The 26132-nt window shown below is 42.5% G+C and overlaps 1 protein-coding gene across 5 annotated transcripts in view; it reads left to right on the forward strand.

Moving 5' to 3' along the window:
- The window catches only part of LOC146862109 (uncharacterized), a 165542-nt gene that overhangs the window by 19839 nt on the left and 119571 nt on the right, over positions 1–26132 (forward strand). For 2 of the 5 annotated variants that reach the window (XR_014978096.1, XR_014978095.1), the window contains exon 2: positions 11822–11929. Coding sequence is in view for 1 of the 5 variants with exons in the window: in XM_085641306.1 (XP_085497432.1) it covers positions 11891–11933 (43 nt within the window). In the remaining 4 variants the exon portion in view is untranslated. Of the gene's footprint in view, positions 1–11821; positions 11934–16485; positions 16546–26132 lie in introns of those variants that run through there. The other 3 variants (XR_014978094.1, XM_085641306.1, XR_014978097.1) reach the window with 2 other exon arrangements.

Raw genomic sequence — 26132 nt, forward strand, 5'->3', positions numbered from 1 at the left:
TGCATCACTTTATAAAGTGAAAACACAACACCAATAAAATCCCAAACCAACTCAGAAAAATAGAGCTCATTTTAATACATAACGTTGCACCAAAACAACAAAAATCCAATCAGTAGAACTGGAGAAATGAGTTTTAAAGTTTAAGGTGAAAATAGCACGAAAAGCACAAAGCCCCACTCGCGGTTATCTGATTGAGCTGGACTGGGAAAAACTCATAAATTCAGACCGACCTCGATGGAGCGTGGTTCAGATACAAGGATCACGTTTATCCCACAGAAGAGTTGCCTTTTCAAATACGCATGAGGTGCTGCCATTCGCGTAGGCAGAGCCTGCAAGGAGGTCATTGTCAACACATGGAGCAGGTCAGACATCCAGGATGGTTGTTGTTTATCCATTAAGAGCAGGGCAGGAGCTTGACAGTCGATGCAGGCTGTCGCTCTAGATGCAAACAGCAGATCTTGCTAAAATTTCATGTTGGCGGTCGTCACAAGCAGTCATTTTATTAGCGCAAAGACGTTACTTTGCAGTCATGAGGAGCCCGACAATTCTGTACCTTCACCTTTTCTTCACTAGGGGTACACTCTGTTGCCAACCAAGGGTCTTGGGACTTAGGACTCCAGCAGAGACCAGCAGCAGGGCTTAGGCAGGTTCAGTTGGTGCTGGCCAGCTGGGCAATTGCAGGGAGCCCTCTGGAAGTTCTAGTGTCACTGCAGCTCAAAGAGTAGTCCAGACAACTGACCCTTGTAGTCTCTTCATGAGCGCCTGGGTTCAAGGCAAGCAGCAAGCAGGTCCAATCTTCCTTCTTCAGACAGCAGGGCAGTCTTTATTCTGATTCTTTCACAGGTCCAGAAGTGTTCTGATGGGTGGTTCTAAAGCTGCCACTTTTATACCTGGTGCCAGCCTTTGTGTAGGGGAACTCTCCGGCCTACTCCTATAACTAGTTCTGACGAGTTCCTCCCCTTGTCTTCTTTTTTTTTGTGTTGAAATTTTTTATTAAAGTTTTGTAAAACAAATACATCAAAGCATAAACAACAGAAAATGAAGAGAAAATAGATCCATGTTGAGAGAAATAATGCAAAAAGATACTGATGAATAAATATTAGATAAATATGATATAAATATGCATTTAAATATATAAATACTAATTGAAGTAATAATTATGTCAAGACATAGAATGATATATTATAAAGACATAACCTATAAGGGGAGGAAAAAGGGAAGGAGCTTAGACAATAGAAGTGCAGGAAATATAAATAAATAGATAAAACAAAGGTAAAATGATTAGATAAAGACAGATGAACACTGTAGCGAATAAAACAGAGAGTACAGAAGACAAGAAAAAGAAAAGAAATAAACAAAGGACAAGAGAGGGTAAAAGCAGATTAATGTGCTTGGATAGAAGTAGAAGCAGGGGAGTTAGCAGAATTTGATTTAAGAAATGGAGACCAAATTCGGAGAAAGGTGTCAGCTTGATCCTGAAGGTTATAGATTGTGCGTTCATGTGAGGCAGTCTGTATCATCGCTACCAACCAATCTTCCTGAGAGGGAGGCAAAGATGATTTCCAATGACGCAGGATACATATTTTAGCAGTAGCCAGTGAGATATGAAAAAGACGGAGTTGTGGCTTCGAGAGCTTTGGGGAGTGGCGGACATCATGCAGGAGGATATTAGTTGGTGTAAGTGGCAATTTTAGGGGCATAGTGGAATTCAAAGTAGTACCAATGTAAGCCCAATAAGATCGGATACTAGGGCAATCACAAATGATATGAGTAATATCGCAACCTGAATTGGAGCATCTACAGCAATTGGAATGGGAAAGAAGGCCAGCTTTGTGCAATTTGACTGGAGACCAGTGCCAATCGTGTAGTATTTTAAAAAGACAAAATTTAAGCCTTGATTCACGGGCTCCCTTGTTCAAATTCTCCAGAATCAGATCCCATTCAATGTCAGAAAAGGAAATTGAGAGGCGAACTTGCCATTTACGCTGAAGATCATGTGAAAGGGGTTTAGAGAAGAGGTGGGACGATAAAATTTTATATATGCCGGAGGTAACACCTTTAAATTTCCCCCAAACGTGCAAATAGGATAAAATAGGGGAATCTTGTAATATCCATGGCGGTGACCCCATATGGATCTTCAGACATTGCTGAAGCTGGAGGTATTTAGAAGAATGGTGTAGGGGAAGATCAAATTCTACTCTTAGCTGAGAGAATGGCTTAAAATCCCCATCATGCAGAAGCTGATCCGGATAGAGGATACCTGCAGCACGCCATTCAGGCCAGGATAACATACGACCATTGATACGAATGCCCGAATTATTCCATAGGGGGGCTTTGATATGAATTCTTGGATTCGAACCCAACAGCCTATGACTTCTCTGCCAGGATTTATGCATGGCAGATAAAATCGGATTTTTCGGGTCAAGACGGCTAGTGCCACTACCATACAAAGGAGTAAGATTCGATTCTGAGGATAGAAGATGTCGTTCTATTTGGACCCATTGTGGCAAGTCTTTAATACCAGGTAAAAAATATGAGAGTTGGGAGATATGTAACGCCAAGGAGTAGTGTTCAATGGATGGGAGACCAATGCCACCAGATAACTGATGAGCCTTCAGCTTAGTTATGGCAAGACGTGGCTTGGCATTACCCCAAATGAAGGTTTTAATCTGGGCATCTACTGATCGGAGTAAGGATAAGGGAATCTGTAGGGGAAGCATGCCTAGAATGTAAATAAATCTCGGAAGAGTAACCATTTTAACAGCCTGAGCCCTACCCCAGAGAGAAAGACCCAGAGCCTTCCATTTATCAAAGTCCCGACGCATTTGGGAGATAAGAGGAGATAGATTATCTGTAACCATGTCCTGTAACCCTTTATTAACTAGGACACCCAAGTATTTGAGGCGTGAGGCCTGCCAACGAAAAGGAAAACCAAAGATGGCAGCTTTTGTGGTACCATTAGAAATAGGTAGAGCCTCACTTTTGTCCCAATTAATCTTATAACCTGAAAAGGAAGAGAAATCATTAATAATTTGAAGAAGAGAGGGGATCGACCGAGGAAGACGAGTAAGGGTGAGTAAAATATCATCAGCGTACAGGTATATTTTAGAATGTCCAATAGGGAGGGGAATACCAGAAACTTCATCAGATTGACGGATGGTTGCAGCTAGAGGTTCCATAGCTAAAAGAAACAGAAGGGGGGATAGTGGGCAACCTTGGCGTGTCCCTCTCTTGATTGTAAAGGTATCAGATAGAAATCCACCACAGTTCACTTGAGCAGAAGGATGATCGTAAAGTAAACGCACTTTATCAATAAATTTTGTACCTAAGCCAAATTTTTCCATGACCGTGAAAAGGTAGTTCCATTCGATGCGATCAAACGCTTTCTCTGCGTCAAGTGAAAGGGCTAACGCATCATCTGTGAGATGTTGAGCCGACCACAGTGCATGGGACAGGGAACGCAGATGATTCCGGGAAGAGCGTCCCGGTACAAAGCCTACTTGGGAATGATGTATCAAAGAAGGTAAGACTTTACGCAGACGAGACGCAAGGATACTGGCCAGAATTTTAATATCAGAGTTCAACAGAGAAATGGGACGATAACTACTGCAAAGCTGGGGATCTTTGCCTGGCTTTGGTAGCACAACAATGATAGCTTTGTTAGAAAGGGAACCCAGTGAAGATGCAGCATCCGCCTCCTGGAATGCAGCATGTAGAGTGTCAATAATATTGAGACCCGCCCAACGATAGAATTCAGGAGGAAACCCATCCTCACCAGGGGCCTTGTGATAGGGCAGAGCAGCTATCGCACTGGAAACCTCATCCTTAGTTATTTCACCCTCAAGGATGGCCTTACCATCCGCTGAAAGAGAAGGGAGATGCACTTTCGCAAGGAATGCCGTCATCTTATCCGAATCCATTCGATTATCAGAAGTATAGAGAGATTCATAAAAGGAGGCGAACTCATTGACAATGTCATGAGGTTTTGTGCACAAGTGTCCTTGCGCAGATCTGATGGCCGGAATGGCCATAGATGCCTCCCTTTGACGCAACTGTGCGGCTAATAACCTTCCCGCCTTTTCTCCCTGCTCATAATGTCGACCTTTCATTTTCTGTAAGGCGTATTCTGCCTTAGATGTAAAAAGACTGTTTAAGGCCATTCGGGCTTGTTCAAGCAATTTCCGATTTTGTAGGGACGGAGAGGTGATATATAGGCGAGAATAGGTTTGTATGTCATGTTCGAGTTCCACTTGCTTCCTCGCATTTTGCTTATTAGCGAGTGCTGCATCGCGCATTAGTTGACCCCTTAAAGTAGCCTTAGCAGCAGCCCAAAGAGTCCTGCTGGAAGTCACGGATCCCTTATTATTAGAAAGATAAGTTTGAAGGTGTGACTGCAGTTGGGATTTACCAACAGGAGTTCTGTGGCGCTGAATGTTCATTCGCCAGGGCTTACGTCCAGGATTAGAAAGTCCCAGGTCTAGGGAAAGGAGAACCGGAGAGTGGTCAGACAATGCCGCTTCCAAGATGCAGGAATCTGTGACCAACTTAACTGCGTTCTGTGAGATAAGGAAGTAGTCAAGGCGAGAAAACGTACCATGAGTCGACGAAAAGAAAGTATATTCCTTATCCGTTGGGTGACTGATACGCCAATGGTCAACCAACCCGATATCTGACACAATATCGCCTAGCAAAGCTCTATCTGACGCATTACCCCTATCTAATGGACCAGTTTTATCTAGAATAGAATCTTGCGTCACGTTCCAGTCACCACCAATCAAATATTGCGATGCATTAATTTCAAGCAACAATCGGGATAGTTGAAGAAAAAATGTTTTCTTGGTACCTGTAGGGGCATATACAGACCCTACACAAACGTGAGAATCACCAATTTTAAGTTTAACAAAAACATAGCGGCCATTTACATCTGACCATGTTTTAGAAACAGTGACCGGAAGGGACTTGCGAAGAAGAATTGCAACTCCACATTTGCGGAGGGGGCCTGTGTCCGTGGATTCATCTTGTTGAATGCTGCTATGTATAACTTTACCCACCCAATCCCTACAAAGTTTGTCTGATTCTAGAGCATCCAAATGGGTCTCCTGAAGCAAGGCTACATCTACATGCTTAGTCTGAAGGTAGGAGAGAACTTTTTTCCGTTTTATGTAATGGGTGAGACCATGTACATTCCAAGTAATTGCATTAAGAGAGTGTGTTTTTGCCATATTAGAACAACGTAAATATCAGAAACCGTAGAATGGAGCACAAAACAACGTGTTAAACCAAACAAAGGAAAAAGAAAAGAAATGACAAAAAGAAAGGGAAACAAGGATAAAATAAATAGAAACGAAACTACGATTTAAATGGAATACATGAAAAAAGCGATAAGAAGAATGATGAAAAAAGAAGAAAAAGGGAGATAAGATTTAGAGAGGTGATATAATATTAAAGAGAACTAGAAAATATTGAGTAAAGCAAAGAGAGAACACGAGACCGTAGACTGTTACCCGCGGGCCTGGGCGCACTAGAGCACCGCCACGGGAGAGGACCCCACAGAAAAGAGAAAAGATTAGGAGAGTAATAATGATATAGAAGGGAAGCCCAGAATAACATTGTGGAAAAGAACCTAGGTGTAATAAAAAGGTAGGTAGAGCAAAATAGAGGTTGAGAATCCAGTGATAATTAAATGTAAAGTAACCTAATATCATAAGGCATACAATGCGTGTTTAAATAAACCAACATAGAAACATGCAAGTAGAATAATAAAACTGTAATTAAACCATTAAGCGCCAAGACGCCCCAGTAGATACAAAATTGTTGGGGAAATATTTAAGGCAATAAATTGTAACAGGAAAAGCAATGAATGTAAGAAGAAGAAAGAGTGGAATTATTATTAGGCAGAGGAATAACAGTAAGCAGGCTGAAGGAGAAAAGAAAATAAGATGAAAAGCTAGAAAGAGAGAGGTAAAAAAGGGACAAGCAGATATTATAAGAACAGCAAAACATGTGAAAAATGTGGTAAATAATTAACAGTAAAAAATAAGACTCTCAAGACAAGAGAATCTACAGCTAACTGCCAATAGTATTAAGGACAACAACTTCTAGGAGTGAAAGGATTATTCAGTCCGCATCCGAAGGAGTTTTAAGAGGAGACCGTGACTTGTCTCTCTGTAGATCTTGTGAAAACGTAGCAACCGAGACCGATTGAATTGCAGCTTTCCTATCTTCTTGTGAGCGATGAAGACGTTCAAAATCCCTTCCCCTTGGTCGGGGGCTGCTAGGAGGGCGCCTGTTGCGATCTGACAATGTAGTGGAAGACTTAGAGGGTGAATGGAACTGAGCTTGCTGTGAGGGTGTAGTAAGAACCTCCATTTCTTGAGGATGAAGACGGTCCAGGAACTGTTGAAGATGCTCGGGGTCGAAAAAGTCCTTAGAGACTCCATCTTTGGTAACGCGAAAGCGTGCTGGATCGAATAGGCCATATTTGATACCTAGCTGACGCAGTTGAGGTCGCATGGAGAGAAAGGCTTTCCGCCGCTCATTAGTTTCCTTGGAGAAATCAGCTGCCATAAAAATGCGATGACCTTCAAAGGAAAAGGAGCCTTGCAGCCGAGCCGCAGATAATATTTGTCTTGTTTGTTCATGACGAAGAAGACAGGCAATAATCGGTCGTGGACGTGCGGCAGGATCATCACGTGGAGGACCAATTCTATGAGCACGTTGTATCTCCAGGGGTGGATTGAAAGGAATACCAGTTAGCTTTGGGAGTATACGACACAGAAATACACTGGAATTCTGCCCTTCAATGCGTTCTGGAAAACCAAAAAAACGAATGTTGTCCCTCCTACTTCTGTCTTCCAAGTCAATGAGTTTACTATGGAAGAGTAAAAGGTCCCGGTCTTGATTTGGAAGAGATTCCAATCGATTCTCCACTGCCAAAACCCTAGAATCAAGGGATTCAAACTTCGTATGAAAGGTGGTGAGTTCTGTCTTAATAGATTTAGTCTCTTCAGCTAGTGATGTGATTGTGAGGTGCATGTCATCTAACCGACGACTGACCTCGGATATTTCGTGCAGGATACGTTGCAAAGCTGCCGCCGACGCCTGCCCACCATTAGAGGTCGACGCCTGAGGTGAGGCGGAAGGAGAGGAGGCATTGTCTTTTGTAGGCATACTGGTGGATTGCTTGAGAGCTTCTGCAAAAAGAAGTGGTTTAGAAGCCTTGTTTCCTTGCTTAGAGGCAGGCATTTGAGGAGAATGTTTAATAAAAACTTTGAAAGAACGTAAAGCCGTCTTGCTGCCAAGGAATGCTTATATATAGTTGCAGAACAACACCAAGACATGCAAAAGAAACACCTGATAACTGTATATGTACAGCATTAATAAGCAAAAAGAAACTTATAACGCGTTTCTAGACAGTAAAATGTAAAAGTGTATCATTGCTTAATGACCCCCACTGCCTACACTTGTAAATATGATAACAACTGTCGCTATATTCACAGGTATGTAAATAGAGGTAAGATAAAATGAAACATCATACGCGCATTTATGGTAATAACAATAAGCACAGCTACATGCACAGCAATATGAACAGGGCTGTAGAATGCAAAGTAATCATAGTCAAAGCAGAAAAGGCACAGCCTGACTGAAGGAGTTGACATGAGCGCTATAATGGCGTTAGAAGAAAGCACTCTCTTGTGTAGGGCATATATACTGCGCTAAAGGAGGCCATGAAGCGTCAATTGTAACCAAAAGTCAAAAAGGCGCGAAACTGTAACTGCAGCAAAAAATTTCCCAGCTTTGAAGAACAGTTTAGCGTGATGAAGCGCAAATTGCTTGCTGACCTGATAATATGCACATTGGCTGATTGAGGCGAATGACATGTGTGCCACAACAGGAGTATAGAAGGAAGTTATCCTACCAGTGGCTGAGCGACGACACGTCCAAAAAATCTAACTCCTGTCAGGTGACATTCCTGAAGAGAAGTATTGCAGGCAGGTTGAGAAAGGCGCGACCTCATGAGGAGGCAAACAGTCATCAGGAGCAACGAAGGCGCGGCCTCATGAGGAGGCGGGCGCCCGTCGTCAGCAACGAAGGCGCGGCCTCATGAGGAGGCGGGCGCCCGTCGTCAGCAGCGAAGGCGCGGCCTCATGAGGAGACGAGCGCTCTTCAGTAGCAGCAAAGGCGCGGCCTCATGGGGGCAGGCGGTCTTCGTGGCATAGGCGCGGCTTAAGGAGGGAGGAGAAGCAGCCTGTGTAAATACGTCAGGCGAGCCCCGCCGGACGCGCAGCTCCACACCACTCCGTCATCCGAGCAGCAAACACCGGGGAGACTTCGCCGTCACATCGCCGGAAGCACACCCAAGTCGTGCCCACCACTCTCCGGCTGTCGCAGGGCACAAGAAGAGGACTCCAAAGCAGACGTGAGGTAGGAATTTTTCTGTTAAGGGTCCATCCCGCGACGGAGCTCACTTGTCAGGCGGCCATCTTCCTGCGTGGCCAGACCACGCCCCTCCCCTTGTCTTCTTGATCTCCGGCTCCATCTTTGTAAGCAAGTATCACAGGTAAAAAAATTCCAACTTTCAAAATATGGCATTTTCTTAACATTAACTTAAAATTAGGGGTGGGTGGAACTTGCAGAGATTTACTCCATGGAGCTACATAAAAACTGCGAGATTCTGCAGCTTTCCACGAGAGGGCAGAAACTGGCACATCTCCCTGCTTGCACTGATTTTTAGCGCCAAGTATTTGTTTTCCACTTCAAAATCAGTGCAAATGGCACCACAGGATATGCCAAAGGGCACTGCTTCTCTGATGCTTCTCTAGAACACTTTCTTCTCAAGCAGCAGCTTTCTCAACACAGACGGTCGTGTCTGCCCACGTTTAGAAAATCTTGTCGGGTGCAGTTCTCGCGCCCAAAATGACTCAGATGCTCACTGACTTCTCACTGCAACCAACAATACAACCATATTACTCAGTTATGAATGGTAATTACCTAACTCCGCATTTCAAAAGTGCTAGGAGATGCAAATTCTTGCTCGCGCTCCCCAACTCGGTGAGCCACTCACATGAAAAAACTCTGCCACGCAGAGGTTGGTCCAGTTTTGCAAGAACTCTGTGTTACAAGCGTAATGCAGAGCGGACAAAACTGCGGACTCTGCTGGCAGAGCAGAATTTATCACCCAACCCTACTTAAAATCCAACATTAACATTAAAAAGTATTTTAAATTATAATTAATTTGAGTGGAAACAGAATTCCTCTATCTATTCCCAAACTGAAGTTATCTTTTATGAAGTGTAAAAAGGTAACCCACCATTAGTCTATGGGAGAGATAGGCCTTACAACAGTGAAAAATGACGAGGGGGTTTTCACTGCACTACAGGGTGCAGTGCAGTGGCAGGCCTGAGACATGTTTTACAGTGCTACTGTAGTGAGTGACACAATGAGTGCTACAGTCCACCGCTAGCATTTAATTTACAGGCACTGGTAGTGAGTGACACAATGAGTGCTACAGTCCACCGCTAGCATTTAATTTACAGGCACTGGGTTAAGCAAACACCATATACTGGGGACTTACAAGTAAATGAATAGTTCCAGTGAGGTGTAGGCCAGTTTTACCATGTTTAAAGGAGAGCGAAGCGCTTTGCCTCTGGTTAGCAAATTAAATTAGTTCAGCCACAAATCACAGAATGGAGTCAAAAAGGGGAATACCATGTCAAGGATGTCACATCTAATAGCTGGCAATTAATGAAAAAATGCGCCCGATTACTAAATATATAGCCTTTCTAGTAGTGAATACTTTAATAATATTGTTAGTCATTTTACAGTCACATTGGAAGCTTCATGGTTCTGCTTAGAAGAAGCAAGAAGGCAGCCAATGATAACAATAAGAAACAACAAGCAACCATCCAACCACTCATTGTGCAACCGCAATGGCAAACAAATAACACAGGAATTCAAAAAACGGGGGCGTGGCTTGGAGCCCAGCGGAGATGGCGGCGCCGGGGTGAGGCTCCCGGACCGGAGCGAGGAAACAGCGCCTATCTCCTCACATTTTGTCTGTTTTGTGGAGAAACATGCGGGTGAACTGACGCTCGCACAGAAGCCCTTCTGGTAATCCTTGAGGCTTCATTTGACAATTTTAGCGCATCGGTAAAATCGCGCTATGCCGGCCGCCATTTTGGTTTTTTTTCCGTTTTTTCTTCACCGGGGCTGACAGGACACGAGCTCACAAAGGGAATGGACTTTCTTTATCATTTTTGCCCATTTAACTTTCAGTTGGCTATTTTGTCTTCCTGTGGGAGCATATGGGGGCGCAGCAACCTAGGTTTTCCTTATTTTTTCTGGATGTTTCGTTTTGACTAGGATGTAGCCGCCATTTTGCCTCACCTGTTAATTTTTTTTTTTTTTTTGTGTGTGAATGCTCCTGTACCGCCTAGGGAAGCCCTAACAATTCAAACAGGCGCTTCATTTAAGTCAAGAGGTCAGCAACTTCCTATACGCTAGTGACGCTGCAATTTAATGTGTATTTCCCCGCATAGGGGGGGTCCCTGTCTCCTCACAAATTGACTGCCTCATTCAGGTTTGCCAGCCATTGTCCTGCGTTGATAATCAAGCCCAACTCGCACTTCCTACATATTTTCCGAGGTTTGGGTCTGGGTCCTACATTCTGACCATAGCGAATTTATGGGACGCACTAAAAGGACTTCCTATGCCACTTCGAAGCCTAAACATATTTTTATCAAAAATTCAAAAGTCTTCACTGAGCTTTCTCAGTTAACTGCTTCAGGTGTCCTCACACCGGATTTCTGTCACGCAGGTACGGAATCTACACAGGCCGTCACCGGGAAGGCTAATATGAAACGTCAAAAAAAAAGACCCCCCGTCACCACCTAAATCGAATTCTCCGGTTTCCATGGAACTGTTGTTGCAGGAAATACGAGCCCTCAGGCCGTTTATGGAGGAAACTAATTTCAAGTTACAAGTTCTTTCGGATAATTGGTCACAGATGGATGCCAGGCTTACAACAGTGGAACAGAGTGTCTCCTCTTTTCAAGACACTACCAAATGTGTTACGTCCTTGCAATCCCAGGTATCCACGTTACATAAACAAGTCGAGGACCTTGAAAATCGAAATAGAAGGAACAACCTGCGCATTTATAATCTGGCAGAAGGAGTTGAGGGTACAGATCCTGTCGCCTTCTTCAAGTCCTTCCTCCCGAAAGTTCATCATTTGCCAGAGGCCCCTATGCTGAACATACAACGTGCTCACAGGCTGGGGCGTGTCGCCTCTGCAACGGCGTCCTCACAGAAACCGAGGGGTGTTATTCTATACTTCTTGGAATACACTGATTTGTTAAAAGTTCTAGCTGCTGCTAAAGCTCGTCAACCGATTACCTGGTCAGGAACTACATTATTTTTTGCGCAGGACTACTTCAGAGCCACGGCGTCAAGTCGCAAGGCCTTTCTAGACATGAGACCGGTTCTTCGATCCATGGGTGCTAGATATGGTTTGTACCACCCATGTTTGTTTAAAGTCACCTACAACAACAAGACTACTTCCTATGAAGACCCAGTGCGTCTGCAGAGCTTCATCAATGCACACAAGATAGACTTAATGGATTCTTCGAGACCCTCTTCCTCTCATGGAACTTGATTGGTTTGAAATTCTTTGTTAAGGCTGTTCTCTTTCACTCACTCTGTTTCTCCCCAGTTGATTGCAGGAGTTATGTTGTTGTTATTTATTTAGATTATTACGTATATTGTTCCTTCTTTTCTCTTAGAAATGGCTAACTGATTTCTTACTTTCACGATTTCTCCACAGTTACGTTTGTGTCTTGGCGTGTTTCCCCTTGGTTCCGGTTTGAGCTTCACCGCAAGGCCCGTCTGTTTCATGCTGCTCCACCTTCCCCCAACTTCTCGTTCCCTAATTGTAGGTATGTCTTTCGTTTTGTCTTTTGTCGTTTGTTTAGTATTTCTATTTTTCCTTATTTTCGCTTCAGGCGTCCCTTCTATTCTTCTCCAGTCCTATTTTCTGTCCTACTTATCTTCGTTCCCTTTTCTACTTTCTTTCTTTCCAGTATATGGCGTCATTATCTTTTCCTCACAACTAATTTTGGTCTATTTTTTCCAGCTTTTCCTCTTTTCCTCAACATTCTTGCTACTTGATTCTCCTTTTTATCTTTTATCTGAGTCTCATTTTCCTCTCCAACTTTCTTTATTCTTACTCATTTACATACAATGTTGCACTTGTAGAATGGTTGTGCGTTTTACAGGTTTGGATCATTATCTTTTAAATTACTTATGTCATTGAGATTTATTTCATGGAACGTAAGGGGTATGAATTCGCCCATCAAAAGGCAAAGAGTTCTCACCCATTTAACCAAATTGAATGCTGACTTGGTGTTTTTGCAAGAGACTCATTTAACGGACATCGAGTCATCAAAACTAAAGAGAGGGTGGGTGGGAGACGTCTTCTCATCCCCGGGTGATGGGAAACGCAACGGGGTAACAATATTATGTCGCAAGTCACTTCCAATCTCATTTGTATCGCAAGAATCTGATGGGGAGGGCAGATGGTTGCTTGTCAAATTGTTGTTAAAAGGAGTATCGGTATCTCTTCTTAATGTTTACGCCCCTACTTCGGGCGAGTCCTCCTTTTGGTCTACACTGGCTCGACAGATCACACACGCTACGGAGGACAATTTTATAATGGCAGGGGACTGCAACCAGGTTTTTGACCCATTTATTGACAGAAATTCCAGATTCCCTTTTCTCCCTACCAAACAGCACAAGTCCTTTGTTCATGCCATTAACCAACACAAACTTTTAGATGCGTGGCGTTTGTGTAACCCTACAATCAGAGAATACACTTTTTATTCACCTACCCATCACACCCAATCTAGGATTGATTATATTTTTGTGTCTCATAACATATCTCAAACCCTCACACATGCAGAGATAGGCCCTATTTTACTTTCAGACCATGCTCCCGTTGTGATTGGTATTGATATCTTACCCAAATCCTTAACTCCTAGAAGATGGCGCTTCAATAATGCGCTTCTCTTAAACCTAGACTTTACTGCTTCTTTCAATGATTTCTCTAATGAATATTTTCAACTTAATCAAACTGATTGCCTATCGTTCTCAACAATATGGGATGCATATAAGGCATCGGCAAGGGACTTTATTATCCGTTATGTTGCTAAGAAACGAAGGTCTGCCCGTTTGTACACCAAGAATCTTCTTCAAGACATTAAAAAGTTAGAACATTCTTACTACACATCACACTCGAAGGAATGTCTAGCTGCTCTTATTAATGCTAAATTGCAGTTCAATAAGAAGTCGACAGATGATGCTTCCTTGTACCTGCTGAAATCTAGTGCAAAGTTTTATGGTGGCAAGAATAAGGCCGGGAAAGTACTGGCTAATTACCTAAAAGTCAAGCAAAACAAGTTGAACATCGATTCAGTCTATGATAGTAATTCCAATCTAAAATTTAAGGATGAAGATATCTTAAATGAATTCTCCTGTTTTTATCAATCTCTATATTCTTCTGAAACGCAACCCACTGATGATTCCCTCTCATGTTTCTTCTCTACTATACCAAAACTGAATCCTCCCTCTCTAGATCTATCCCCTTTGGAATCGGACGTTACGCAACAAGAGCTGGCGGATGCGCTTCAGCACCTCAAAAAAGATAAAGCGCTTGGCCCGGACGGTTTTACCGTTGAATTTTACCTCCATTTCTCTAAGACCCTTTTACCTAAACTATACCTCTTGACAGAGTCTTTTTGCTCCTCCAAGAAATCCTTCGGTTCTTTCTCTGAGGCGCATATTTGTCTCATTCCCAAGGAGGGTAAGGACTCCAAATTCCGTAAGAATTATAGACCCATTTCCCGAGTTAATATTGATTACAACATTTTTTCCAAAGCTTTGGCTATTAGATTAGATTCTTATTTGCCAAAATTACTGGGGAAAGAGCAGTCTGGCTTCGTAAAGGGGCGCTTTATCACTGATAACACCCGCCTTCTTTTTAACATCCTGTCTAAATCGGCTCAGTTAACGCATTCCCTAGCAGCCATAGCATTGGACGCGGAGAAGGCGTTTGATAGGGTTGAGTGGACTTATTTGTTCTACGCTCTTAACTGGTTCGGCTTTGGTCCCAAATTTATTTCTTTGGTTTCCCTTTATTCTAATCCTCGGGCTGCAGTATGTGCTAATGGCTTAGTTTCTTCTTTCTTTGACCTAGGTAGGGGAGTTCGCCAAGGGTGTCCCCTATCCCCTTTTTGTTCAATCTTGCTTTAGAACCTTTCCTCTCTAAATTACGCCACAATCCTTGCTTACACGGCTTTCAAACGTCTAACTATCATATTAAAATGGCAGCTTATGCTGATGGTATTTTGCTTTTTGTTTCTCAACCAAGCGAATCGATTCCTGCTTTTCTAGCTGACGTCCACGCATACTCCCTCATCTCTGGATATAAGCTGAATAACGACAAGTGCGAGATTTTACCCCTAACCAAATTTACTTTCAAACCAGAGTTTAGTGACTCTAACTTCACATGGAGCCCCAAGCATATTAAATACTTAGGATTGCATATCACACCTAATATTTCAGATACAGTGGCATTGTGTATGAGCAAGTGTAATCAGAAGCTTTCGGACCTGACCACTAGATGGCATCCTCTTTACTTATCTTGGTGGGGTCGTTTGGACACAATAAAAATGATGCTGTCGCCGATAGTCTTATATACTATATCTAATATGCCAGTTCCGATTCCTATTAAATCACTTAATCAAATTAACTCTATACTAGTTTCCTTTTTATGGAACAAAAAAAACGCCCAGAATGTCCTTGCAACGGTTAATTTGCTCCAAAGATAAGGGTGGAGTTAATTTTCCGGATTTCCGAGCGTACCACCAAGCATTTCTCTTGCGCCAGGCATCTTTTTGGTTGCTCGAGTCTACGGGTGACTGTCCCTTATGGACCTCAATCGAACGTCTTTCTATATCTCCCTTTTCTTTTCAGGAATACCTCGCCTTTTCGCGTCCGCCGCAATCTATCACGACTCCTATAATCAAACTGACTTCCAAGCTCCTTCGGCTATTGCATCCCCCTACTCAACTTACTAAAGATTCCTTCCTCCAAACACCCATTTGGCATAATAGAAATCTCCTCAATCACAACAGGCCCTTCTATTGGAAGCCTTGGCGACAGAGGGGATTACTCTGGGTTCACCAATTATTTTCCCACTCCGACTTTTTGTCTTTTCCCTCGCTTAGCCAATCATTTAACCTCCCTCCTTCATTCATCACCAAATATAACCTTCTAAAGGACGCTGCGACGAATGCTTTCGCCCACTTACCCGACGCATCCAGCTCTTCCAATAATCCAGATACCCTGCTGCAATTTCACAACATGTTAAAGAGTGCTCCTAAAGCTTCTACCATATATAGTTTTTTGCAGAACATTCACGTAACTGGGCAGAAATCAAAAATAGAGGAAGCATGGGAATGTGATTTTCATACCTCTTGGCAAACTCCTATCTGGAAGAGCTTATGGATTAAGATTCGTAAATCCTCTAGGGCTGCCAGTATCACGCAAACATTGTTTTTTATATATAATAGGCTCTTACTAACACCACAGGCCTTACATAAACGCTTTTCAGATGTACCTGATGCATGCTGGACGTGCTCTTCTCCAAACGCTGACTTGCTCCACATGTTATTTTCGTGTACACATGTAAGTGATTTCTGGAAGCAAGTTTGGGCTCAAATTAATCTAATTTTTGGTACTGCATGTTCTTTTTCCTTCACCAATGTCTTTCTTGGCAGTCTCTCTCCTGCCTGGGAAAACACATTGTCCAATGTTAAGATTATTGATTTGCTAATTGCAGTCGCTTTTCAACAGATTACTGTTAATTGGAAAGACTCTACACAAATTTCCTATAGAGCATGGTGGTATGCTGTATGCCATAACCACAGATTGGATTCTGCTTTTGTTTACCCCGCACATTTGGCAACAAAGCGTCTGGCGTTATGGTCCCCTGTCACACAGTTTATTGACAGGCATGCTAAACAGTTTTCCCAGATGCAACCGTCACAACAAGAGGTTCTCAAACCCCCCTGATCCCCAAATCGTTCCAATTCTTCTCTCTCCTTCTTAATATGTAAATGATGCTCAGATTTTTATGTGTATTATTAATATCTCATTTACTATTATTCACTGCTTAGTTTGTGTATCTTAGAATATGCTTTTATGGATATGTAGATATGAGGCAATTGTCATGTATTCTTTATGGACACCTGTACGCTTCTTAATAAACACTCTTTTTGAACTTAAAAAAAAGGAATTCAAAAAACAAAATGAGCAGTATGTGGTGGGGAAGCCATTCAGATTCGTTATTTAAAACAAAGGTTAGGCAAGGTCAGCTTGCTGGGAAATAACGGGAAGTACTATTTATTTCAATGTCACCGTCTGTGAGAACTACAATCTGCCGGATAAACAGACCAGAGCACACCATCCGCGGTGCACCGCCCCTGCAGGGTAAGTGTTGTGTGGTTTTTGGTTCTTGTGCTTTGTATTTTTATTGTTGTGCGTTTATCTCGCACAGCAGCGCTGAGAATCCACAGACTCGTGATTTTATGACATCTATCTACGTCACTTTTTTACAACTGTGCGCAGCTGCGAAGTACTTCCTAATAATCTCCCGATCTCTTGCAGGGTGGTCACCTTCTAAAGTGAAAAATATCAGCCTGTTGTTCTAATGTTAAGAACCCTGTAACAGTATTGCTAATTTGTGCTTGTAAAAAACTATTAAAGCCTGTTGAAATAAAAAAAAATGTTAAGAATCTAGGCGAGCCAACCTGCTATACGGATAGGATTTTTCCAACCTCCCCCAGTCACCCCCCTCCCTAGTTCTTCTTTACATAGCTAGTCTGGCTTGCTTTGCTTTTAGTGATCAGTTAGGAATAATTTAGACAGCGCTAAAATACTTTAAAGAGAATGACTCTTAGAAGTGATAGAAATTACCACCTCTTGTAGCCCCAATTACAAGCTGCGTGGTACTAGGGAAGAGTCCCCGCATACATTTATTTATATGTGAAGTTACCATTACTGTGCGGAATCACTCCAGTACAGTGCAGTTATGAGTTTAAACCATTGGAATGAGGATTTACTGTGTAGGACCGATTTGTTCGGTTGAAAAACACATGGAAGTCCCCATTCCTTTGGGTTTTTCCACATACATTTACCACCTGTTCTGAGATGGTGGAAAATGTATGCAGGGACCGGTGCCAGTGCCAGTGTGGGGCCTGTGGGAGGAACTGGGGGGATTTGGAGGAATGGAAGGAAAAAATTCTAGCAGGGGGAAGCGTTGTCACCTCTCAGGTTACCCATAGCACTGGGCAGTTGTAAACTCATTCAGGGGATGTGACCTGAGAGGCAGCGGCGACTGACATTTAGGCAGAGTGAGGGGCGGGCACATGGGTGTGGTAGGCTACAAGTTGTAATGCACAGATGCGGGTTGTACCCTTCCCCGGCCTGGTTAGTTACTACGAATTGCACTGATTCCTCCTTTTTAACATGTTCTAGAAAAAGTTTTAAAACAAAATCTGGCTTTTTTAAAGTAAATTATATTGTACGTCTTGTTTTTACAGTTGTAAATAGTATAACCGATATGTGATTAATTGTGGCTTGTCCTCCGTATGTATTATCTTGAAGATTTGGTCTGTGTAACTGTATTTGCTTGTTGGAAATGTTTTATGTATTTTTGCTTTTATGGCTATATAAGCCGAAATAAAGCTTAAAGAAAGAAAGAAAGAAATGGGTGTGGTTGGGTGCATGCAAGCAGGGTGAGTGTAATGAAAAAGAAAAACCAGCATTTGCAATGCAATAGGTCTCGTATTTATGAAACTCTCATAAATGCGAGACGCATTGCATTGCAAATTCTTGTTTATAAAAACGCCCATGCATCAATTTAACTTTAACTTTAATGGCAGCCGAGCCCCTTTACTTAGACGAGACGCATCTAAAGAAAGGGGAGCGGCCGCCATTAAAGTGAAAGCGCGGTTTAGGGCGCTTTTACAAAAAAAAGCGCCCCAAGCCGCGCTTTCACTTTAATGGCAGCCGCGCCCCTTTCCTTAGACTCGGCTCGTTTAAGGAAAGGGGTGCAGCCGCCATTAAAGTGTAAGTGTGGCATGGAGCAATTGAAAAAATGAATTTAATAAATAGTCAAAAAAAAAAAAAACCATGCAGCCGCGTTTGGCGCAGTAAATAAAGAAAAGGCAGGGCCACCACTATCAGAGTGGAGTGCCGTTCTATGTAAAAATAAATAATAATTAAGCGTTGCGAGAGAGCATGTCCTGCCTGCAACAGCAGTCATGTGAAAACCATCAAAAGAAACAAATAACCTCTTACCTTGCTTGCTGCACAACTCCGGCGTCCTCCTCCTGTCATGCTCTGCTCTGTCTCCTCAATTCCCCTAACCAATCACGGCGCTGTTCTCATGCTGGTAACCAACATGAGAGCAGTGCCATGATTGAAAGAAGCGGGCTGGCTAGATGCTCCTTCAGGCCCCGAAGGCCTGTGCTTGGTCTCCACCCAGTTGTCTAAGACAGCTGAGTGGAGAGCTCCAAAGTGTGCGTGCATGTCACTTTGGCCAGCGCAAGACAGCCAGCCAAAGTCACATGCGCTCTTTGGAAGATCCAGCTAGCCACTGCTCCTACTGGCAACAGAGAACACACCCTGCATGTCTTTGGGGTCAGGGCAGGCTGGCTGCTGCAGTGCAAACAACAGTGAAAAATAAAATGGCATTGAAATCTTTTCATTGCCATTTTATTTTTTTCTTCACGGCTCGCAGTGGGAATGGGGGCGACGCTTCCCTGCCCTTGTGCAAAACCCACCACTGCGTGAGAGGGCTAGTTTGTGAGGACCTTGCTTTTGTTCTGCTTGTTTGGACCACAGCAAGATAATCCAGTGAATTTTTCAATGTTAACGTTCGTGATGTACTATGTGATCCCATGCAATTGCTCAGAAAGCTCCTAATGGCGCGCAAATCTTGCCCACTCCCTTAAATTCTGTGTGAGAATAGGAGCCTTGTATGCCTTGACCTCTGGGCCTGAAGCTTGATAAAAGTCCCATTTCCCTGCTCACAAGGCTCCTTTTTGATACACCACCATCTACTTCCTTTACCCCAACCCCCCCACACTGACTATCGTAAACTTCCTCTCAACCGTCACCTGAAGGTGGCACTTCATGCCTATAGTTGGCACCCCTTCCAGAACAAGAATAACAAACCTTACACCTCCTCTGGTTTATATCCTGTATACAGTGCTGGGAATGGAAAAAATACGTTGTGATTCCTTGAATGGGGGAGTAAAGGATGGCAGCAGAAAGGAGGTGTAGCCCAGGCAGAGTCACAAAAAGCAGTTTTACAGTCAACTTAGACATTTATTTTTGAAAACTCTGGTCCAAAGACATCAGCAACCAGGACAATTGTGATAGTAAATAACACTTGGTCACAAACAAGCTCTAAATTTTAAAAGATTTTACAAACTAGGGGCCATATGTATAAAAGGTTTTAGCGGACGCAAACAGAAAATCAGGCAGTCTAGTGACCGCTAAATACCTTTTTGACAAGTAGTAACTCTATTTTGCGAGTCAGTAACCTGTTACCGACTCGCAAAATAGGGTTTGCGAGTTGGTATAAGAAGGGGCAGTGTCAAGGGAGTCCCTTCCTAATAGCGAGTCGCACAGTGGCGGCTGCTGCACAACGAAAGTGAGGGGATTGGGTGAGGAGGGAGGACAGGACGGGGAATTGAGGGTAAAAATAATATTTTTAAAACTTACCACTCGCTGCCCGATGCCGACGGCCGCCTCAGTGCTTCACTCCCGACAGACTCCCCACCCAATCCAGACGTGGCTCTCATGTTATGAGAGCAGCACCAGGATTCTGAGCGGCCTGGTCGCCACTCAGTCAGTGCCTGGGAGCCTACAACTTTTCTCCAACCTGGCTGTGCAACACATTTAGGTTGGAGAAATAGAAGTGGCTGACCTAAAATGGCTGTCCAAACTGACATGTGTACTTCAGTGTCCACCACTCCTCCCTGTCATGGTCCGGCTCCGCCTTGCACACATGCATGTCTCACCCAGAGCCCATCACAGAAAAATAAAATTATGTTATTGTTTTAACTTAATTTAATTTTTCTGTGACTGACTCTGACAAGTGGGGCGACGCTCCTCTGCCATTACGGAGGAGCCGGCCCTGGAGTCTCAGGGGGATGTATAAATGTTTTGCGACCAGAATGCGGTTGCAAAACATTTGCAGTTTATCGCCTACTTCAAGTAGGTGGTAAGCCAGTCGCAAATGGATGGGGTCCCCAGGGGACCACTGCCTAGTCTTAAAAATGAAACTGAAACTTTTCTTTTTTCTTTTTGAAACACATTCCTTTTTCCTTTAAGAAAAATGGTCCGCCTTTAAAAGAAACAACAAAACGTTGCTTTATTTAAAAGCAAACACAGACATGGTGGCTGTAGTCGCCAGCAGGCCACCATCCCTGTGTTTTTATCGATTCCCAATGGGTTGCAAATTGCAACCTACCTCATCAATATTGATGAGGTAGGTCAATTGTGATCCCATTAGGAATTGCTAAATGTGTCTGAGACACATTAGTACTTCGCATTTTGTGACTTCCTAATCGCGAGTTGCAAGAAGTTGCAAATAGGAACTAGCAAAATGAATCAGTCGTACATGTGACCTAAGAAACCAGCCGCTGTAGTCTTTGTTTGCCCAAATATTTTCAGGGTCTAATATCAGTAAGATATAACTCTAGTGGTTAAGGCTTTTAATGGAAAAATCTGCAAGCCATTGAGTCAGAGGTTTGACTCATCTGAAAATAGTGCTGTGGGTTAATTTGCCTGCTGCAAAGCACAATGTGTAACATGCAAGTCACAGATTTGTGCTTTGTGTAGACAGCTCAGTGGGTTGTTTTTTTCTGCAGATATCCTTGTGTGCTACCGTTATCTTAAAGCCCTAACTGGCTTAAGGGGAGAAGCAAAGGGACCATATTGTTTTGAAACATACCGAAGTACCAATAACTAGCAACCCACTACCAGGAAGGAACATAACACTCCCTAACTCCCAACGCCATTGGTTGAAATTGTACTTACACAAGAAGGCCTTTTAATCTTTCCTTTGTACATTTGCCTTTTCCTACCTTCAGTGATTAACCTCATTCATAGTATCTCAGTGTTATGAAGACGTGACACCAAAGGTGTGGGTAGAAGAAGTACTTTATCCCAAAACAAAGCAGCCCACATCCAGTAATTCCTCCTGCTGCTACTTCTAACTCGAAGTGCTGGAAGCTGCGTTGGTTGGAACACACAGAGAGAAGAGCTGGAACATGGAACGTATAACAAATAATAGCATGTCGCATGACAGGTAAGTAAAAGTGCATTCAAACAAACATGGGCCGTACGTCTAAAACACTACATCATCTTTCCCCATTTACAAATGAAAGAAGTGAAACAATTTTATTAAAACACACGACAGTAAGCACATTGAAACCTTGATGCTTGCTGATCAATGCGAATAAAAATCCTTGAACTTTGAAGGCATGGACACATTAGGAGACACTCTCTCATTTTGTACACATGGTGCAAGGCCTGTTTGTTCATCAGAAGGAATCTGATCATCTACCATAGCATCAGTACCAGAGTCAGTCAATGAACCACAGGATGTATCTCCCTGTACATGAGAACTTCTATCATCTCGAGACTCAATTTCCTGTGACTCAAATGAGAAAGAGTCTGAAACAGTTGACCTCAAAACCTTATCACTTCCCGGAACTCAGGATGAAGTTTGAAAAAGATGAACACCCAAGCTTCCTACACAATTAATGATTTTTATCGCTTCTTCTGAGATAGTTTTACGAAACATCTTTTGCTCCACCATCCTTTTTTAGTAAGCAAAACAGAACCTTTTGAAACTCTGACTGCCTGCATTGGCACAGTATAAACTGACTCACTCTCCTTATCCTTGGTTGGCTTTTAATTAAAACCAAGTCACCTTTAATTTAATTCATTTACTTTATTAAGATAAAAACATATCCATAAAAGGACAGACTAATACAATAATACATCAAAAAACACACAAGTTCATGATATTCAAAGATACTGTTGTAAAATCCAGATACAGTGCAAAACAATTGAAATGCGGTTTTTACAGTATTCATTGTATTAAGTGCATGAACACTTGTTTTCAAAAAGGCCCCCACATAAAATATTAACTCATCATCTCCTAAATTATAAGAGTCCTATATGCATCTATCTGATTCATATATGAGTGCCTTTTAAAAAAAGGAAGTAAAAACAATATGGTGCATTGCTTATAATACTCACAAAAAAATAAGAAATGTCATGTCGTTTGGCCTGAACGTGCATCGCACTGGCATGGAACACAATCAAGATTAGTTTGGAAGCCAAGTGGGAAACATAATAAATACTTCACAGTACCCACTCTTAGGTGAAAGAGGAGACTGCATTCCCAGTGGCCCATGGATTTAGTCAGGTAGGTAGCCGGATGGTGTTCGTTCTCGATGATCATAAATGAGGCTACACTAGATTTGATAGACTCCCTATCAAGTCTAACCTTTTTATAATACCTATATAGAGCCCCTTGGAGGTCTTTTTTGTTTACAGTCTCTAACTCATTAGGGCTATCAAATATATGTTCGTAATTGATCCTGCAAGAACTAGTTCTCACCTCAGCTAGCCAAGGGATATCCATGCCTTTTTCACAGTAGAGGCAGTCTATTATAATTTCTCTAGTAAGAGACGCTGCCTCATTTTTCCATATGGCTAGCCAAAATAAAGCAGGTCACGCCCTAATAAAATCTTCAATGTAATGTAATTTTAATTCACTATGGCACACATATTGAGACGTAGAAATAGGGCTCCCAGGAGCTTTCGACAGAACCTGTTCTCCTCAAGCTGAATGTTATTGCATTTAGAAGTGCCCCATACCTCAGCGCCATAAGTTGCTGTGGGTGCGCACTGAGCTTTAAAAATTTTTAAAACAGGTAAAATATCCCCCCTCCTCCTAGGTTGGGGAAGACTAAGTACTGTGTTAATTGATTTAGAAAACGTATTCCTACAATAGACAGTATATTCGGTCCATAAGCCATTAGCTGCAAAAAACAGCCCCAAATAAGGAAAAGTGCTTGTGCATTGTAAACTCTGGTTGCTCACAGAAATAATGTTTAGCAAGTGCTTCCAAGGACTGCAGGCCATCATAAAAGATTTTTTCAATTGGTACATAAGTCTAAGGAGGCCATAAAATACAGTAAGCCTTGGACTAAAAGGTGCAGGGCATTAGGTGTGCGGTCAATTAGGATCGCATCATCCGCAGATAGTAGGGATGGAAATATGTGGCCATTAATTCTTGGGCCGTCTTTGGTAAGCATTGTTAAGGACATATGTAAATTGTTAATATACAAAATAAAAAGTAATGGGGCTAAGACCCACCCCTGCCTAACCCCTGTAAAAATAACAATATCTTTAGAGACCTCCCCATACATGTTAATTATGATCCTGGCTTTCAGGTCTCTGTACAGATATGCTAAGAAATGTACAAGGGCCTCACCCATTCCCCTTTCTAAAAGAATAGACCATAAGCAGGATCGATTAAGAAAATTAAAAGCAGAAGTTAAATACATAAAAGCAAAATATATTGGTGACCACTGGGCAATAGTGTATTTCCCAATTATTAAATGAAGGTAAAGACACTGTTCAATTGTAGCCATGGTGTTTCTAAAACCAAGTTGGGAGGGATGCAGAATAGAATTTTCCTCGGCCCAGATTTTAATCTTATTATACAGAACCCTGCCTAAAAGGATCAGCGTGGTGCCTATCAGGGAAATATATTTGTAACAGCATGACTGGGAGCGGTCGCCCTTTTTAAAAATTGCAACAATAATACTAGTTGTCCATGTGCTTGGCAGCAGGGAACAGACTAAATTATTAAAAACGTTAAGCAGAAGTGGGGCCTAAATATAAAGTTATATGTTTAATGAGGTCTGTGGGCACCCCATCAAGGCCAGGGGCTTTATTACCCAGGCTCTGATATATGGCTTCCTCCACTTCAGGCAGGGATATCATTACTCCTTTGGGAGTAGGTAGCTCTGGCAGGTCCTTATCACATGTGGGAGCTGTATATACCACAGAAACGTATGATTCCCAGGCTTCACTGGTTATATTATAGCTAATTTTGGTTTTAACGTCTGTCCCAACGCTCGCATATCTTTTATGGCAGCCCAAAAAAGTTTGCCATTCTTTGGATTTACAGAGCTAGCAAGTGTAGCCCATTGTTCAATCAGTATCTCTTCCTTCCTCAAAGTGGTAACCAATTATAATTTTTTCCTAGCAACTGCACCGTTTGGTAACCCGTATTATTTTGTGGAGACGGCCGTGCGTAACTGTCGATTTACTGCTGAATAGTCATGAGTAAACCATCTGGGAGCAACCAAGTCACCAAGTTGAAACGTTTGGTCTTTCACACGGTGTTTGTCATCAAAATAAGTCTTGTGAAACCCTACTAGCAACTTCCTTATTACTTCTACAAAAGCATTTGTCATTTTTTAAATGACTTAGGGAAAACTCTTCCCAGTTTTGTTTATATTCTTTTTCATACCATCTTCAAGCAATGCGAAAAATGCATCATTTACAATAACAGGACTGTCAGATCCTGAACAAGCATTAAGATTAGTTTAGCCAGATCTTGCCAGAAAAGGAGCAATTTTTACTAGGATTTGAGGCCATGTCATATCAATACTGTAAGACCCCCAAAGGCTACAATCTCGTTGGGGGTAGTAGGAACTATATACATGCAAACCCTTCCCTCTTCCATCCCTCCACTAACCTTTTTCAATCCAACTAACTGACTCACATGTCCACCGCTCAAATTGATCTCATATTTCCCTATACTAATTCACCACTAATCCTTATTGAGTTCTGGAGTAGTGTGCTACTAGCCGAAAAGCGCTTTGGCGCCTCGTCAAGGGTAGTAAGCGCTAGATAAATGCAATTACAATAATTTGGTGACCCAGTCTAACAATAGTTGCTTAAATTCCAGTCTACTGCTTTTTTTACCAAAACAATTGCTGCATACCAATATCGAATTATTTTAAGATGGTTAATTCAAGGAAAGCAGCAGGCTCCTAACCTGACAAGTTCCCTAGTATTCGCTTCTGTGAAAAACTTAAAACGTGTTTAAATTCAACTTTTACAAACAATATCCTTAGAGATTAATGGTAAACATTTCCAATCCTAGAAGGCCGCTGGACATAATGTGATAACATCACTCCATCACATGACGTATCGCGTGACAACCAATTCTCCAATCAGAGTGCAGGAATATGGGAAAGTTGATTCCTTATTTTCCATGCGCGGCGCTGCTGTCGCTTGTGCACCTCACGAGACATCTCAGGCAATGCTCAGAATATTGGTGAATTGACACCCATAGTAGTGACATGTTCATTTTTACAAGCCCTATGCCTATAAGCATGTGACCTGCAGAGCACCCTATGGCAGGACTGAACATGATAGGATTCTGTCATCTTAGACAGTCTTTAGAACTGATCACTATAGCAATCAGACATCCTTCACACTGTGATGGGTACGGTATCATTATGAATTTACCATTCAGCACACTATGAAAGGGGCTGTGTCACTATAGTGTCTCCTGCATACTGTAGCTGCTCAACATCTCAGTGATAGTGCCCTGGCCACTGCCATGCCGGTATATTTTTGTATGACTATGTGTGAATTCAGTACATGCACTGGAGATAGTCATTCTCCTAGGTCTCCATCACTGGTAAGTAGCAATGAGTATATCCTGTTATCTGAGGGCACCTCTACAACATTTTCTACACGAGATGCTGACTTGTTTACCTGCCACAGAAGCCACCAAAGTTTGCAGATTGATGTTCTGATAAGTGAGTGAAGAGATGTCAAGAGTGCATGATCCAGATATCAATAGTTCACAGAGTGTTCCTTTGTATTCAGTCACCTTTTAGACAGGGAAAGAAGAAATATGATTATTAGGGCAGGGAGATTGTGAAGAAACACAAGTTTAA

This window comes from Triturus cristatus, chromosome 2_2, assembly GCF_964204655.1.
Source record: "Triturus cristatus chromosome 2_2, aTriCri1.1, whole genome shotgun sequence".
NCBI lineage: Eukaryota > Metazoa > Chordata > Amphibia > Caudata > Salamandridae > Triturus > Triturus cristatus.